This window comes from Clinocottus analis, unplaced genomic scaffold, assembly GCF_023055335.1.
Source record: "Clinocottus analis isolate CAN_PGR_092001 unplaced genomic scaffold, fCliAna1.0.p SCAF_21, whole genome shotgun sequence".
Taxonomy (NCBI): Eukaryota; Metazoa; Chordata; class Actinopteri; order Perciformes; family Cottidae; genus Clinocottus; species Clinocottus analis.
Window position 1 is genome coordinate 7679867 of NW_027175943.1, and position 16666 is coordinate 7696532.

Consider the following 16666-nt stretch of genomic DNA (forward strand, 5'->3'; position numbering starts at 1 on the left):
TTCCAACATTAGCCATCCCTTTCAGTCCTTTTTGCACCACTTGCAGCCATTGTGACAATTCATCAATAGCGCAGAACTGATAGGCTGCGGCTTAAAGATGTCGAATGAGGTTAATGGCATCTTTAAATGTTCCTTTATTCCACCAGTATGTCCAAAATGGAGCTGGGTATTTGCAGACTGCCACCCAATGTGTTAGGATTAATTATCACCCTCCACAACCCCACCTCACCCTGCAAGTTAAAGATTCAGAGAGGAAATGGCCCTTTTCATGCAAATGAAATTGAATATGTCAGTCAGTATAATTGTGAAAACCGAGCCGTCTTGGACTGGTGTCTGTGCCGAATAGAGGTTCCAACTGAAAGTGGATTTATTAATGTTCGTCTCTCCACTCTTTGATTCATGCTCTTTAATGGCTTGGCAGATCAAACTTTAGTCATGGCGGAGCTCTGATGACTTGAACTGTTTTGCCCATTATAAATGAAACCCAGACTCTGATCTTTTTGAGAACAGTATTTAAATGCATGTTTGGCTGTAAGTTAAGCCAATATCAAACAAACTTGTAATAGATGCAGATCCCTAAAATGCTCTCGCGTGATGTTACAAAAACATGATATCATTGGCCTCAGTTACGCATTCCACTCAGCTTATAGTCTCGCTCTGCAACAGGTTCTTTAAGTTTTCCCCAAGTTCTGTAGAACACAAGCATTTCATTCACTGCTGGTTCAAACCAAACGGTACCAAAACTAAAAAAAAAAGCTGCCCCAATGTGGTGATGATCCTGTTAGAACATCGTATTGATTGATCATACCACTGAATTTAAATGGTAGGTTTAAAAGGCCTCAAGAGAGGGGCCAGAATAATAATAAGGATAGTTTATAGAAGCAGCAACAGTAGTAAAATGTGCTTCCCAGATTGTTGAAGGCTTCCAATTTCCATTTATGTCTTCCCATTAAAAAAATATGTACTTCCAGGCATGAAATGCTCTGCCCCCTCAGCCCTGCGGACATGGGTGTTCTTGAAAACGGTAAAGGCTCTCAGTCAGCCACCGAATTATTAACATGGCGTTGATCCATGAAAAATAGAGCAAAGGATGCGATGATGCTCTCCTTGCTTTCCATTGGCAGAGATGTGAACGAGGTTACACTATGACCTCAAGGGAGAACAGGCACAGGCCCATGTCACCAACCGTTTAGCTTGTGACAGGCTTTGCTTCTCATTTGTTTGCTGGCGACAGCTTAGCACTGGATTAACAGGTGCCTATCCCCGCTATTAATTCATGGTTACCTCTCGAAGGAGATACAAACATGCTGCAGAGGTAACGGGAGCTTTGACTAGATCGCAGTTCAATTGTGATGTATCCGATTTGATTAAAGGCCAAACAGTGTGCGCACCCTGAACTCATTACATTAGTTTCTGTTACTAATCAACATGATTGCAGGTTCATTTTTCCACTTTCTTATTATAGACATGTTTGTGTTTTAATGGTTGTTGCAGTTTTCCAACACAATCCTTGTAAAAATCAGGGTTCTGTGTTAAAAGGCGTCTTTGTGCTGCATGGACAATGTTTGTTCATAGACCAAATCATTTTAGTCGCTGTCAAGGTCTCGTCATGGCGTTGTTCAGAGAAAACAGAGGTTTCAATCAGCCTTTGTCTACCTGCAGCCATACGAGGAGTCGACCAAAATGGATGTTTGTCAGCGGCAGACCCAAAATGGGGGTATGATGGTGCTATCAGCGGCCATGTCTGTGAAAACACCATTACCTCCATGTCACGCCTCAATCACTCCCCATTGTGCGATGACTCCCCCCCACCCCCACACACCTCCAGTGCTGATCTCCCGTACATGTCCTAGTAGTCTATCACAGCCGGCGTGGGGAGACGCACCGAGCCATAATGGATGGCCCCGGAGCGAAAACAGCCCCGATAGCATATCAATTACCCATCAGCACCCTCTTGGCTGGGTGACAATGCGCACCACACCCCGGCAAAGTCAACGAGATAAAGTGCAAATTCAGATATAATGGTGCTTTTTGCCGCGTACAAATTACACAGTGTCAACTCCGCTTCCCACCTGTCAGATCTGTCAGCGCGCTGGATGAGAGAGAGCCTCTGAGAAGCGTGTGTGGGTTTATTTTAATGTATGTGGGCATGTCAGGAGGCAATCAGGTGATTTCCCTCGACTCATTTGCCCGGTGGAAGCCCAGCTGCTTGCCTGTTTATCTATTCGCCCCTTTTGATTGCTGACCACACGTTATGTCACCTCTCCGTGAAGCCTGCAGGTTAATGTGTCCCTCTCTCGCAGCGCCGCCGCCATCGCCGCCGCCGCTGCTGCTGCTGGGCAGTACAATCTGGGAGGGGAAATCAGTCTACACACAGGCACACGGGCAGGCACAATTGCACACACAGATGAGGTGATTCAGATGGTTGGCATTACCGCAGCTGTGTGGCCCTTAATGGCCTGCTGAAGTGATTGATAAAAGGCAAACAGTTGCTCCGCAGGGGGACAGATGGAGCTGCACCTCCCACTGAAGCCGGTACTCAAGCTTTAGATGAAAATACTAGGGGAGTCTAACTGAGCACTACAGCATTATTGAAATTAGCCTTGATCATTATGATGGAGCTGGAATGTAAATCTCAAAATAAAAATCTCATCAGGCAGAGAAAGCTTCCTACTCATCCCTCTTATGTGGTTTTGAAACAATTCCATTTCTTGGAATTGAAACGGAATTGAGAATTATTTTAATGGCTGACTAAACCTGAATATTATTGGGTGAATTTTACTTTACATTTAAATTCTACAAATCAAATTACAAGAATATGGTTGCAGCTCCCAGTAGATGGGAACATCCACACAAAGCAAACACTGTTCCTCTGTTATTCTCTCACCTCCACTCCCCTGCATTTTTAGCATTTCTATCCTCATTGCCTTTACACTTGACTTGTTGTGCTGAATTGAGTCACCAATTAGGCGCATCAGAATGCTCACATTGCCGATCAGGGCGCTGCGAGGTTCTTATCAGGTTCGTGTCTGGATGGTGCGGGGCGCAACCCACGTTCTGATTGGTGGTTTTCTAGAGATTAGTGGTGTCTGCTACTGAACGGAGAGGCAAGCTTCTGTTTCTCTTCAACAGTGAGGAACATGTCAGCCTGTGTTGTTAGAAACACTGTATAGCCACATGGTTTATGTCTGGCATGTAGAACATGTGACTCGTAACAGCTTGTCGAGATAAATTACTTTTGAATGACACTTAAGGTTTTTCCTTCTTTGAAGAACTATTTCCCTCTATAGTGGCAATATAAAATAGTTACTCACTAGCGGCTTGAACACCTAATTACACAAAACACAGAAAAGGGTTACAAATAGTAGTGATTTCCATTATATCGTCTGCACGGTGTAGTGAACAATCTAAATCCGAAGAGAACTGTTTCTATACAGCCCACTATAAGTTGACTGAATTTGCTTTGGGACCGTATCAAATAGTGACTACAATGAGGGAAGAGGGAATATTTCTTGACAAAAGTTTTCTTAGTTTGTCTTAACACAGACCCAAATATATGACCACAATCAGATATAATCAAGCAGCATGTATATCAACTTCATTTCCCCAGTGATTGATCTCAACCCTTTCTTCCTTTCATCCCCACAAAAATGAAAAGAATTCCTCTTTAAAACTCCCTCCACAGTCTCAGTTATGCTTCAGAGATCTCAGTTATGTAGAAATACTCCCAGAGTCAAGATAAAATCCCCTGTCCTTTAACTTTAGATCGTAATCACTGATCCTCCATTTCCACTCGTACAATGAAGTCAGTACGATCTCTTGTCTTGACCTCTTCACGCGGAAATCTGCAACTTTGTTTCTTTCTCGTGCGTGTGACTTTATAAGAGAGATTACTGGCTCTGTCTGCAAAGCCTAGCGTGCTTACTTACTAACTATTTGTGTTATCTTTTATTCTGCTCCTGTCTCTCTCCAGCACCACCAAAGTTTTTAAGAACCCCCAATGACCAAACAGGCGTGCAAGGAGGCGTGGCCTCCTTCATCTGCCAAGCGACAGGAGATCCACGACCGAAGATTGTGTGGAACAAGAAGGGGAAGAAAGTCAGCAACCAGAGATTCGAGGTATTAGGTCTATTGTTCTGATGTAAAATGCTCGACAAAATGGGAATGCTTCAAGCACTGCTTTTGGCTGTGCTCGCACATAATCCATCGCTCTGAGCTCAGCCTGCCTGCTTGCTTGCTTGCTTTTCGCCATGACTCGCCACCAAGCATTAGCAGGCTCTAATAACCATGCTGGCTAGGCTTTTTTTCCTTTTTTTTTTACATGCACGAGTTTTAATGAGCAAGTACACAAAAGATCTGGGGACCGATTTGTAATTAAATAAAAAGACATGAAAAGAGCAATTGGACAGAAGGAAATGCAACTTGTGGTGTGACCCAGATACCTACATTAGCATCACGCCACATTTGCCAGCTTTATGCAAAGTGAAAAGGAAAGTAGCGCTTTCACTTCGAAATACCCTCTTGCTTTGTGGCGTCTTTATCTAAATGCATGTCCTACCGTGCTTAGTTTGGCTGAAGCTTTGATTTCTGGTCAGCTTTAATCTGCACTTGGGCTCAATACCCATGAGAAATAACACGTCGTTGCAGAACACTGATAAGATTTCTATTAATTTCTGTGTCAGTCCTCGGGACTATCGCGGTGTCACTTTTTCCACGCTCGGCTCGAGATGCCGTATTTGCTTGCTACTGCAAAGCAGCGATGGCTTAACGGAGCTCGGAGATCTCTTCCCGCCTTTTCTTTGCATCTCATGCCCGCAGAAATCTAATCTTATCAGAGTTCACTGCGTCGCCCGTCGTGCTGAATGCTAACACGCTAGTCTTCATTCTCTCATTGCTTCGCAAGGCTTGCTGGCTGTCGCCATTCCGCGCACATTCAATCATGCACTGCCTCCTCATCTTCTAACAAAAACCCATTTCTTTTTTGAAGTCTCGCAACTTCCTTTCTAATTCCGCTGCTTTGACTATGAAAGGAGGGCATTTGAATTTTTCTCACCGTCACCTGCTGTCAGCTTGAATGCCAACACCGCTAAAGCTCGGCCAATGAAATGTTGAGGTGTATTGTTAACTAACACATGCACAGATGTATTGTGAACTTTTAAAATGTTTGTAGGCCTCTGCGTGCGTGCGTGCGTGCGTGCGTTTGTGTGTGTGTGTGTGTGTGTGTGTGTGTGTGTGTGTGTGCGTGTGTGCGTGTGTGCGCGTGCGTGTGGAGCAGAGGTCTCAGGGCTATCTTTATTGAAATCTACCTCTATGCTTAAAAGAGATTGAGTTATGACACAGGGCTTTCTAGAAATCAGTGAGTATACAACATGTAGCATGCAAAACTAGCTGAATAAGCTACAACAAACACCTGTTTGTGAGCATTTTATGTGTCGTTCGTCCAATACAGTCGGTCCTGTCTTATGTACCACTATCTCACCTCATGGTACAACTGTCCGTTACCGTTTATCAAGCCACCTTTAACTGTTTGTGCTTGTTTCTGTCCCATTAACACAAGCCAGTGTGTCGCATTTCCAAGGGATAGAGTGTTAACTTTAAGAGTGGGACACATTCAGATTTCAATTTCTACAACCCGATATCCAAGTAAAGATTCTGACCAGCCTAACTTTCCCCATTCTTAAAGTTAGTCAGCCACTTCAGTTATTTAGATAGTGAATTGTTCCTTACCTATAAGACGGCACGTCTGAACACATACCAAATAGACATATCTACAACCAAAAGGCAAAATTATTATTTTATGTTCATCAAGTATGCAGTACCTACATGTTATCAAAACACATTTGAATACTGCACACATCCCGATGTTACTTGTTGCAATGTATATGTAGAGTATAACCACGACATCACTAGGGCTCAATGTAAGGTAGGCAGCAGCTTTATGTTTATGTCATGGGAAGCGCATTGTGTCAATCACCATCAGTGTCGAAAGCCAAATGTCCTCGACAGTGTTGTCTCTTACTTCTCTGCGGAAGGTCCCTCGCCCATCCTGAACCAAAAAATCTCCTTTAACATATCCTGTCTCTCGCACCTGCAGGTGATAGAGTTCGACGACGGCTCTGGATCAGTGCTAAGAATTCAGCCATTACGCACGCCCCGAGATGAAGCCATATACGAATGTGTCGCCTCCAACAGTGTTGGAGAGACGAGCGCGACCACCAGACTCACAGTTTTACGTGGTAGGTCCTTCTCAGCGACCCTGAAAGAAAAGCAATTGCACACACACATACACACACACCTCTACCATGCCCTTTTTCTCCCAGCTAACCCAGGTAAGCGTGAACGTACTTGTTGTTCTGTCCTTTCTCTTTGTTTCTCCCTGTAGCAGCGCACAGTCAAATTCAGTTACAGACTCTGGTTACACTCACGTTGCGTCTTTTAACTTGATAAGATTTAGTCCATTAGCCATTTAGCCGAGTAAGTTTCTGTTTCTAAGTGACTTAAGTCATTTGCATACAGATGCCTGACACAATAATTAAGATGCCAGTTGAATTATGCAAATAGCCATCCATTCCTAGCCTGTGGTGGTTTCACGGAAAAGCTCAGCAATAATTTTCAAATCAGTCATTTTTCATCTCTGCATTTCATCTTTGATATTCTCACGTGATTAACAAGCATATATTGTTTATGGTAGTATTCTAGACCCAAGATGCCTTCAGGCCAGTGGCTAGTGGCGGTTAGTAGCTAACCTGCTCTACACAGACATAACAATCCAGAATAATCCAGTTGGGAAAGGCTAGCCCCTTTGTTTACTTCCTGTAAACAATGAGAAGAAAAGTCAGATGACAAAATATCAAGTTGGTTGAAAGTGCCGCTTTTATAAGAAGCACTAAGCAACATTTTATCTTGATTACACACAACATTCCATTCAAAGGCAAAATATGTGGTGGCCCTGAGCTTAAAAGGCTGAGTAATATCTCTCTAAAGAACGACTTGTTTGGCGCAGAATGGAGAAAATGGCTTTAGAAAAATGCTTTGGGCTGCCTGAATGAGGTGTGCGCCATTATGTACCACAATTACACAACATGGCAAATGAGTTTCTATTGAGAGGGGTGCTTCCATCCTATAGAAAAAAAAAGCTGGCTCTGCGACTCTCTGAAGCCCCTTCAGCTCCCCGCGACTCCCCCCGCTTCTTATCTCACCAATGAGCCAACAAAAGGCCCTTTGCACTGTCTCCAGAGGCAGATTGAAAAAGAAAGGTGGCACGTTCACATGCAGCTCTCGCCTGTTTGCTCTGGAGCACAAAGTGCGGGTGTGTGTTCGTGTGCACGTTCTCTCACATGCAATACTCTGTGCATTTCCTGTTCCCTTTCGCTCTTGCTCTGCCTCTGTCTGTTTTTTCCCCCTTCACACACACCCACACACACACACACAAATAGATAGCTAAGGGACGGGTACAGAAGCTGCTCTTCCCCGCTCCACGGCCTAGCATTAGCATGTTTATTACCATTTCCATTTTGCTCTTCTGCTCGCGCTCCTTTCCCATCAATGTATTGAAGGTGAGTAGCAGCCTATCACGGACCAAAAAAATAGAAAAACAGGAAAAGAGCTTTTTTTCTTTCTCGCAGTTATTGCAAATAAAAAAGGAGATGCTCCCTGTCCTCAAATTGCCTCCAGTGGATGCATATACACTCCAAAATATTGGCATTGTGAATGATAAGGTGCACTATTTCTATATATGTCCATTTCACTCCCCTCCATCATCACTTGAAATGACGCCACAGGTATTCAACCTATTCTCGCGTCAAAATGTATTTGTATGCGCGCACACACACACGCACACACACACACACACACACACAGGTAGTGAAACAGCAAATAATAAATCACAGACCTGATTAATTATTATGAGCGGTGATAACAGTCTTGGCTTGATAGACAAAAGGAAAGGAAGCAAGATGAAAATCAATTATATACAAAAGGGGAAAAGCTGCCACAGCGCTGGCCACAGACACGGATAAGCATTACTACGATAACAAACTCGAGCTCGCCGTATTCTTTGAGATTACACTTCAATAGTCATAACGTCAGTTGTAGACATCCACAATACGGCCAAGCTGAATAGTATTTCCAGACCCAACATAAGGATGACTTTCAGGAAGCTTGGCGTAAGCTGACACACTGCATTGTGGGTGCAGTGTTTAGTATGGGTAACACAAGGTTACCTCAAGGAGGCTTTATGTATTATTTAAGAAACCAAAAAGCTCCCTTCTTTCACAGCTACTTGGTACCGTACAATAGCCAAGTGCAGCTGGTTTGCCACTCATCATTCCACATGACATAAACTGCAGTTTGAAAAGGGCTACGACACATTTTTTTAAGTCTGATTTGTCACCGTGACCAGCAAAAACATGATTCCTCTCCTCCTTTGGCCCTTTTATTAGAGCGTGTGATGCAGGATGGGGGAGATAAAGAAATAAGCAAATACAAATAAGCGCTTCTACACCAGGCCTAATACATATAAAGTGACTGTTTAGTTCATTTGGGCTCCAATGGTCTGTGGAAACAACTGCAAAGCATCTGTTGTGGGAAGCTCGCCACAGGGGGTGATGCCTAATTCCATGAAGGAAAAGCACATTGTTGTAATTGCCATGCGATGAGGAGAGGGGACTTGAGGTGACAAATGCAGTACTGGAGGACATTAGTATTCGAATGTGTCTTTAACTTGATGCTAAGTGCCATTAGCAATGAACTTCCAGGCGTAGGGAAGTGATTTGCATGAAAGGCGAACCCTGAAACGTAATGATTTCGCGAGTCAAATCTGCGAGGCCACAGCACGAGCTACCGGTTTCGTTAGTGCACACGTTTTTTTTTTTGGGAGACCCTCTGTTTTGATTAACTACGAGATGAACCGAGTCATATGTGACCCATGTCTTTGAATTAAGGTTGTCTTGATTTGCTGTGTAATTGAGAAGGACAGGATGGGATGGAGGAATGGAGAAACAGCACATTTTGGGTGTTATGGCTGGAATATGATTTCAGTGAAGTGGCATTTGTAATTTATGAATATGCCCTGCGTAAGATATCTCCTTACACGTGTGCACTCACGGGAAGCCTTTATATCTGTCGCTGTAGACGATGTTGGGGCATTTGCATTTTGTTTTCACAAAAGTAAAGAATAGAAATAATCAGAAAATGTAGCAAAAAACACCCCACAGGGTCCACACTCGCTGCTAGGAGTAGTTTCAGCAGAATGATGTGTGGATTTGAGTGTTGCAGTTCATGATTCAGGCATGATTAAGGATTTATATTGCATCCTCACACTCCCATTATGCTGTCAACAGCCATTTCCTGTGCCCCACACACAAGCGTGCAAACTTATGCAGCTGTGCACAACTTGACAGTGGGAGCGGAAAATGGGAAGCCACTCTCCTGTGACGGGAAAACAGAATGCATCATTTCCATTTGTATGGAATGGTGCAATGGCACGGTCGAAGCCATGTAGCTGAGACGGATCTTTCCCTGTACAATAAAGGGGCTGCTCCACGATCAGTGATTATTCATAGACAACGTATGCACTCAGCTCTTTGTCATCGTCGCCACAAAAAGGTCTCACAACCTAATAAAAGACACCAAAAGTTGCTTGATTTGAATTCCAGGCCTTGTTAACTGATATCTTCGAGATGCTGGTCAACGCAAACTGCATGGGTAAATAAAACATACTACACTTTAAAAAGTGATTGATACTAAAATTTTTAAATATCTAAGTACCTTAATACTCATTCATAACCATCATTTTTTAAATATGTGTGCTCTTGCACAATTTGCCCAATGTATAAGGCTTTCTTTCCTCCAAGTAAAGGATGAACAAAAGCCGGTCTGCATGCTCAAATTGCTTCGCGAGATGAATGCTGTGTCAGCTGTCTCGGACTGTCGGAGCAAAGGATGCAGTGGGGATGAAGCAAGTGACCATTGTGAAATTACTGCGGGGGGGCAGCAGCTACCATACAATTGGTTGGTGTACTGGCGGGAGCTCTATAGATGGCGAGACCTGGGCTGCCACGTGGAACACTCAATTTTGTTAGAAAAATACATTTTTTTCCTCCAAAAGTGCTGGGGAAACATGCTGACTCACTGTCGGAGTTTAACTCCTTTGTTACACTATGATATTATAGACTTCTTGGAATAGCACTACCTAAGTGGTCGGTCCACTATGAAGCGCAGTGGGTCTGGAATTATCCTTTAACGGTATGTAACATGATTTTCTTTGTCACCAGTTCCGGTGTTTCAGAAGCCACAATTGTTTTTGCAGGTTTTTCATTATATGAATAAGGGGTGTTTTCCCTTTTCTTTTTCTTCTTCTCTGATAGCAACATGCTTTCTCTCTCACCTCAGCATGTCGGGAGAAATAGGGGCTGAGCACAACTAACTTCACAGATCATCAATTATCTTCATTTCCATTAGATGTTTCATAAAATATCCAGGAGTTATTGCTTGGGATTTGGCCAATACTTATTTGATGCTTCTCTCCCCTTGATTCCCAACTTCTCCCTCTCTCCTATGCGACAGAAATGGAGCATATGATGACAAGCTATTAATTGTTGTAATTAAAAAGATGGAGTCGACTGTCCCCACAGAAATTGATCTCCTCTCAGAAAAAAAGAAAAGAAAAGAAACCACACACCCCCTTATATCTTACTGTGTGGCTAATGGTGGGAGCCAATCAGGTTCTGTATTGTATGCAAGATGATTTAAGGCATAACCGCTGCCAACAAGATGGATGTTCGACTTTAAAGTCTGCATAGTGTGTGAGGAAACATCTGTCGGAGCCACAAAGGCGCTTGGACTGCACACTGAACATGATAGATAACTCTGCACACACCGTGGCTCTGTATGTGTTTGAATTCAAGTGAAGACAGCCTCCTGAATTAATAATTATTGATTCAGACAAATGAGGAATGTGTTTTCTGTTTGTTTGTTTTTCTTTTTCCCTCTCTGGCTTGAGATGCCACTCTTCTCCACGGTGACATCGCCGCGCTGGCGGCGTGATTCGATCACGGGGGATTCAAACATGCAAATTGTCTCCCACATCTCGTGGAAGCACAGTCCCACAGTAAATAACTAAATGAGGAAAAAGGAGGTTTTGACACCTGAAACATGTTTCCTTGAATATACAATGTAGTGTATGTTTAAATAAACAAAAAACTGAGTCTACATGCAGCCACGCTAACCGTTTAGCAGCATGCTACTGTTGAGCAGGTATAGGATCACACCTTAGTCCGGCATGTTAGCATGCTTACCTTTGCTTGATCCTCAAAAATTCTATGTATTAATGCCAATTAGAAAATCTCATCTTTTTTTTCTTTTTTTCTCTAAATTTGTGCAAATTACACCGTAAATGGCAAAACATAATATACACGTAATCCATTAGCTAGACTGCAGTGTACGCAAGGTCAGAAAAAGAGGAGCATGCAAGTCTGAGCCAGGTAGTCGAGGGGTTCTAATATTAGTAGCTTTGATCTCAAGTTGTATTCCACAAGATTAATTGGGTACTGCCGGGTCTTCCTTAATGCATCAAATGCATTTCAGAAACTTTCCAAGCTGTGAAGGCTGCTCGCTAAATTAAAACCAAACAACTTTGGACTGAGAAAGTGGCAAAAATTGATTTTCGAGTGTAATGAGTTGTCTTTACATTATCACATTCAAAGATGAGCGCCGTTAGTAATTGCATGTTTTATGGCTGCATGAAAGGGGGACAAAACCTGTGAATCACAAGTTCCATTGGCGGTAAACCCGAGCTGTCGAGTCTCAAAACATGTGGCCTCAATATCGAAATTTCCATAATAAAACAATGCAATCCACTGCCTGCTGTGACACCCATCATCCCCCCTCGTCATGTTTGGCGCGAATGCCCGTGTGATGAATTTGAGAAGCCTGATATAACCCTGATTTCCATTAGGGCCCTTTGAGAGCCAAGAGGTCCTTCTCTGCAGGATGCCAGCAAGCATGAATAATCTTTATACTCCCCTCTCCTGTAGCAAGCTTTTAGCTCTATCAATTATTGAAATGGCTGGTGCTCGGTTTTCCCTTTCTCAGAAGGAAGTGAACTTGTATGAATTCGGTACCCGCAGACATTTATACAGCGAGTCTCCCAGAGTACTCGTCGGGGTCTGATGATACCATGTTCAAATTGAAGAGTCCTGGGCCGTGACCCATACAGATATCTGGTCATGCGCAAAATGCTAAAAGTGATTAAAGCTCAAAGGATTTTGTGGGAGCATTCTGGCAGCTGATGGGATGCTTTCTTGCCCGGAAAGTAATACACACCACGCACACACAGATTGTCCCCTACAGTCCATTTAACCTTAACGTACACCAATTTCTGGTCATAATCAAATGATGCCATGAGACGATCCGAGCCAAAGCCTCAGAAATGCCCGTTTGATCTGACCCACCTGCTTCTGAATGTATAGTACATGAAGCTTAATGAAGCAACTCAGTGTCTCACAGTTTTGCCTTCTGTCTTGTTTCTTGGCCAGTCGGCAGACTTACCCGATCGCTGGGTCTCTCGAGCCCTCGCCGGCTCCAGCTTCTGGCCTTTTATAAGCGTCCCCTGAAAAGACAAAACAAATTATTAATACTATTGTACGGTAAATGTTGAGACACAAACGTATACTTTATTAAACTTTGACTCATCAAGCATAATATAGTCATCCCAAGTGGGCGGTAAAAGGGTGAATACACAAGAAAAGACTGAAAGACAAAAAACGAACAGATGTCTCGCAGTATCTGCTTCAAAGTGACAGGGGTGTCTCCAAGGAGGAGGTAGTGTGTGGTTGTTTATATATTCTCTTCCACGTCCTCTTTATTGGTGAATGTTTAATGCTCTCAAGAGGATCGAATGATGCTTGACGGACTGTTTCGAGAAAAAAAAGACACTTCCTAAAGTGTGTTTTTTTATGGAGTCGACAGAAAGTCGGTAACATCCATTTTACCTTTATGTTTGGCTGATAATTCAAAGCGTTGTCAAATTGTTTTCTCCCATCTCCTTTGAATATTGCTAATAATAACAGAAAAAGTGCTGATGGCAGATAAGATGACAGGAAGCAGATTTTTTTTTCTTTTTCTGCTTTTCCCCAACTCTGAATTAATGTGGCACTGCTTTCTGAAGCAAATGGAACCATTGCTCAAGGTAACAACCAGCAAATGGAATATGCAAAGCAAAATCCTGAAGAGGGCTGGGGAGGGACAGAAGGCAGAGAAGATGGAAGACAGACAAAGACAGATTAGGGCAGAGTCTTTAACATCAAGCATCTTCTAAAGTCTCGGATGAGCTGCTGCTGGATGGAGGCGGATGCAGACACTGAGTAAAGCAAATTCAAAATGACAATGTGGGAGAGAGACGTGATAGTAGGTAGAAAAGGTCCTGAAATCTATTCTGTTCCCTCTCCACTTCCCCCTAGGTGATCTTTACCCAGAACAGTACATCTGGCTGAGCTGATGTGTAGTCTGTAGAGCAAGAAGAGGGTGGAGGGGGCATCTGAGCGTAAATGGAGCTTTGTGCCTGGCTTCCTGCCGGCCTTGTTGCTCGCCCAGCCAGGCCTGCAGAGAAAGGCCCCCTCTCCGCCCTTCCCGCTTCATCTTGGCTTTTCATCTCCCTCTTTACCCATCCATTTCAGTACTATACCCCTTAGGGGTATCCGACACAAACACTCGCTCTCTGCTTTCATTCCCCTCCTCCAACTCCCTTTTGCTTATGTTGTAAATGGAAGAATATCACAGCTAATCCGTCATGTTTATGAATGACGTGGGGCCAGGGGAGAGTTGGGGCACCGTGCCAGAAGTGCCGCACATCTCCGCTGCATGCCCCGTGCTTGGCCGATTCAATTTTCTCACAGCAGCAACGGCCATAGAATATATCTCGTCAGACGGGGGTCATTTTAAAGCACAGTCAATTATTTTCGTGTTTCTCAATTTCAACCACCATCTCATCACTGCTTCTCTATGGCGCTCCCTACACAAAAGTCCTACAAGAGAGTAGCGGACTTTACCAAAAAAAAAAAAAAAAAAAATCTGTCCATGACTGTCAACAGTGTAGCTCCTCTCATTTGTGGAGAAACATGACAGATGCATTCTGTCTTTCATGGTTGGATATGAATATGCAAAAATATAAAAGTTAATGTGTGATCCCCAAAGGACATGTAATTGTACTTGTTTTACACGTGTTTAAAAGTGATTATTCACCATGACAATAGTGTGTCAACTTAAAGTTTTACAACTAGCTCTCCAATGTCATTCACAATGAGGAATGGCTTGAATTGTTCATCTGTGAAGGTTTTTCTGGGGGGAGGAAAAGGCTTGGTGATTAATAGATTGACTCTACAATGGTTTCCTCATAATCTCAGGCATTAGGCGAGCGGTTTTTAATGACAAATAAGCAGCATTCAATTAATTATACAATCTCAAAGGGGATTTATGGAAGAAACAATCAGTGCGGGGCAAAGGGGGAGACGATGCTATTTTTCACCGAGACAGAGTGCCATGAACCTCGGGTTACCAGAGCTCTCCGTGCCTTCACCTTCCTCCTCCTGTATTTCGTTACAACGTTCATCATCGCAGGATAGAGAACACACTGGAAAGTGTTTCTCAAGCCGTTCCTATTTTACTCCTTCAGGCAACAATGGGGGAAAATACAATTTTAGCGATAAAATTTGGATACTCGATGGTCCCTCGGTGTCGGCCCTCGGGTATTAGCGGTTTTCTCAAAGAGACTGCATTTGTTCAGCAAATTACTGAACTACCTTTTAGAGGTACCGAGCTAACGAGACTTAAATGTCACTTTGTGTTGAAGTGGGCCTGCTCCTCTTAAAACAATTATAGTGAATTGGAATTAGCTGCATGAGCCAATTCTGGCACATTCACAGTAATATTCATTAGCGCGCTCTATACCTGTTGCATCAACTGACGTCTTCAAGCAGACTTTCATCAGCCGAAGCTGCACTTCTTCTGCACCAAATTCACTATATTGGGACACGTTTGCAAAACATGTCACTTACGTTTCTGAAAGCCAGAGTGTCTGTCGGCTATTTGATTTTTACAGAACTACAGTACACAGTAATTGTTTTTATTTTAATTTTTCACCTGAAATCACCCCTCCGTCATATCCATTAGATGAAAATAGACGATGACTTGTATCTGTGACAAAAGGCCCTTGACACACAGACACATACATTGACATAATCCTCTCTCTAAGGTATTTGCCTCTCCATCAATGTTATTATGAAGCGTGCATTTGTATCCTCAGTCGAGATAAACGGATCACAGGCTTTCATGGCGAACTCGCCAGCACTGTGAGATCCTACAGGATTCCCTATGACCTCCGAGTGCTGCACTGACACATTTGTGAACCTAAACTGGAATGTTTCGCATGCTTTCCTACTTAACATAATCTCATATCAGTTTGTCTAATGCTTTGGAACATAAAGAATTGTGGCCCCGGGCATAAAATTGGGACGTGCGCTTAGATTTGAGCTCCTCTGGAGTTGTTTCCTGACTGCAAAATAATAATGATAAAACCAAATATGTCTTGATCCACGGAATGTATTAAAACAATTTGAAGGTTACTCCCCTGTGAACCCTTGAGAAACAACTCAGGAAGATGAATTTGAGAGTCGTCCCCTACCACACATTATTGGTGCCTTATTAGACAAAGTGCTGAGCGTTTTGTTTCGTATTATTGGATTACTTAAGCAATATCTACCCGCTGCAGGTGCCAGGAGGCTTATTTGGGAAATCTGGCTCAAAGGAAGTTCCAGGGGGAATCCTAATCTTATTTAGACTGGACAACATATGTGCCAAACAGCACTGGGATGTATCAGTGAGATAAATACATGCTTTGAATACTCTGATAGCATTTAGGGTAAATTCAGACATCTCAATTTGTCATTCTTTCTTGTTTTGCTCAGCAATGATGCACAGATGCTTGTATATTCTGAATGCTTGTTTGAGTTGTTGTCCTCTAAATAAATGATGCTTTACTCACACTTATATTTAAACTATTCCAACGATTGCGCCTGAGACAGTGTCAAGACATCCAATTAATGACGACGAGTGCAACAGGAGTCATTATCAAAACGTGTCGCATCTTATACTTAAAAACGTAAAGTCAAGTACAATAGCAAGTCAATAAAATCATTATATTCAAATGTCTGTTATTTCATTGGACACAGGAAATAAGGGCTACAAGCTCTAGTCCTAGGGTCAAAAAGTATTCCGGGAAAAGTTTCTTTGCAAAAGTGTATAGTTAGTGTTGTGGAAAGTAACTCTGTCTTAGTCCAAGTTTGAGAGTTGAACCAAGCTGCAGGTCGCTGATAAAGCAAAGGGTGGACTCAGATTTAGAACCTGTCAATCATTGGGTGGTAGATTGTAAAAGTACACCTTTGTACCGTAGCGCTAAGTGTACCTTGTAAGTAGAGCAAGGAAATCAACGATGTGGGTGAACGTGATGAAACATTAGAGAGAGGGGAAGAGAGGAATAGAACAGATGCCGTCATAGAATTGGCACAAAATGGAATTGCTGTCTGCCTTTGTTAATCAAGAGCTCTTACGTTTGGTTGAGTAATTTTGTTTGTGTGAAAACAAAAGCATAATTAACATTCCCCTCTCACAT

The 16666-nt window shown here is 42.9% G+C and overlaps 1 protein-coding gene across 42 annotated transcripts in view; it reads left to right on the forward strand.

Moving 5' to 3' along the window:
- LOC137791982 (receptor-type tyrosine-protein phosphatase delta-like) overlaps nt 1-16666 on the forward strand; it is a 332202-nt gene that overhangs the window by 262080 nt on the left and 53456 nt on the right. For 29 of the 42 annotated variants that reach the window (XM_068587243.1, XM_068587242.1, XM_068587246.1 and 26 more), the window contains 2 exons: nt 3974-4119; nt 6095-6236. In XM_068587243.1, coding sequence (XP_068443344.1) covers nt 3974-4119; nt 6095-6236 — 288 coding nt within the window. Of the gene's footprint in view, nt 1-3973; nt 6237-16666 lie in introns of those variants that run through there. The other 13 variants (XM_068587234.1, XM_068587244.1, XM_068587236.1 and 10 more) reach the window with 2 other exon arrangements.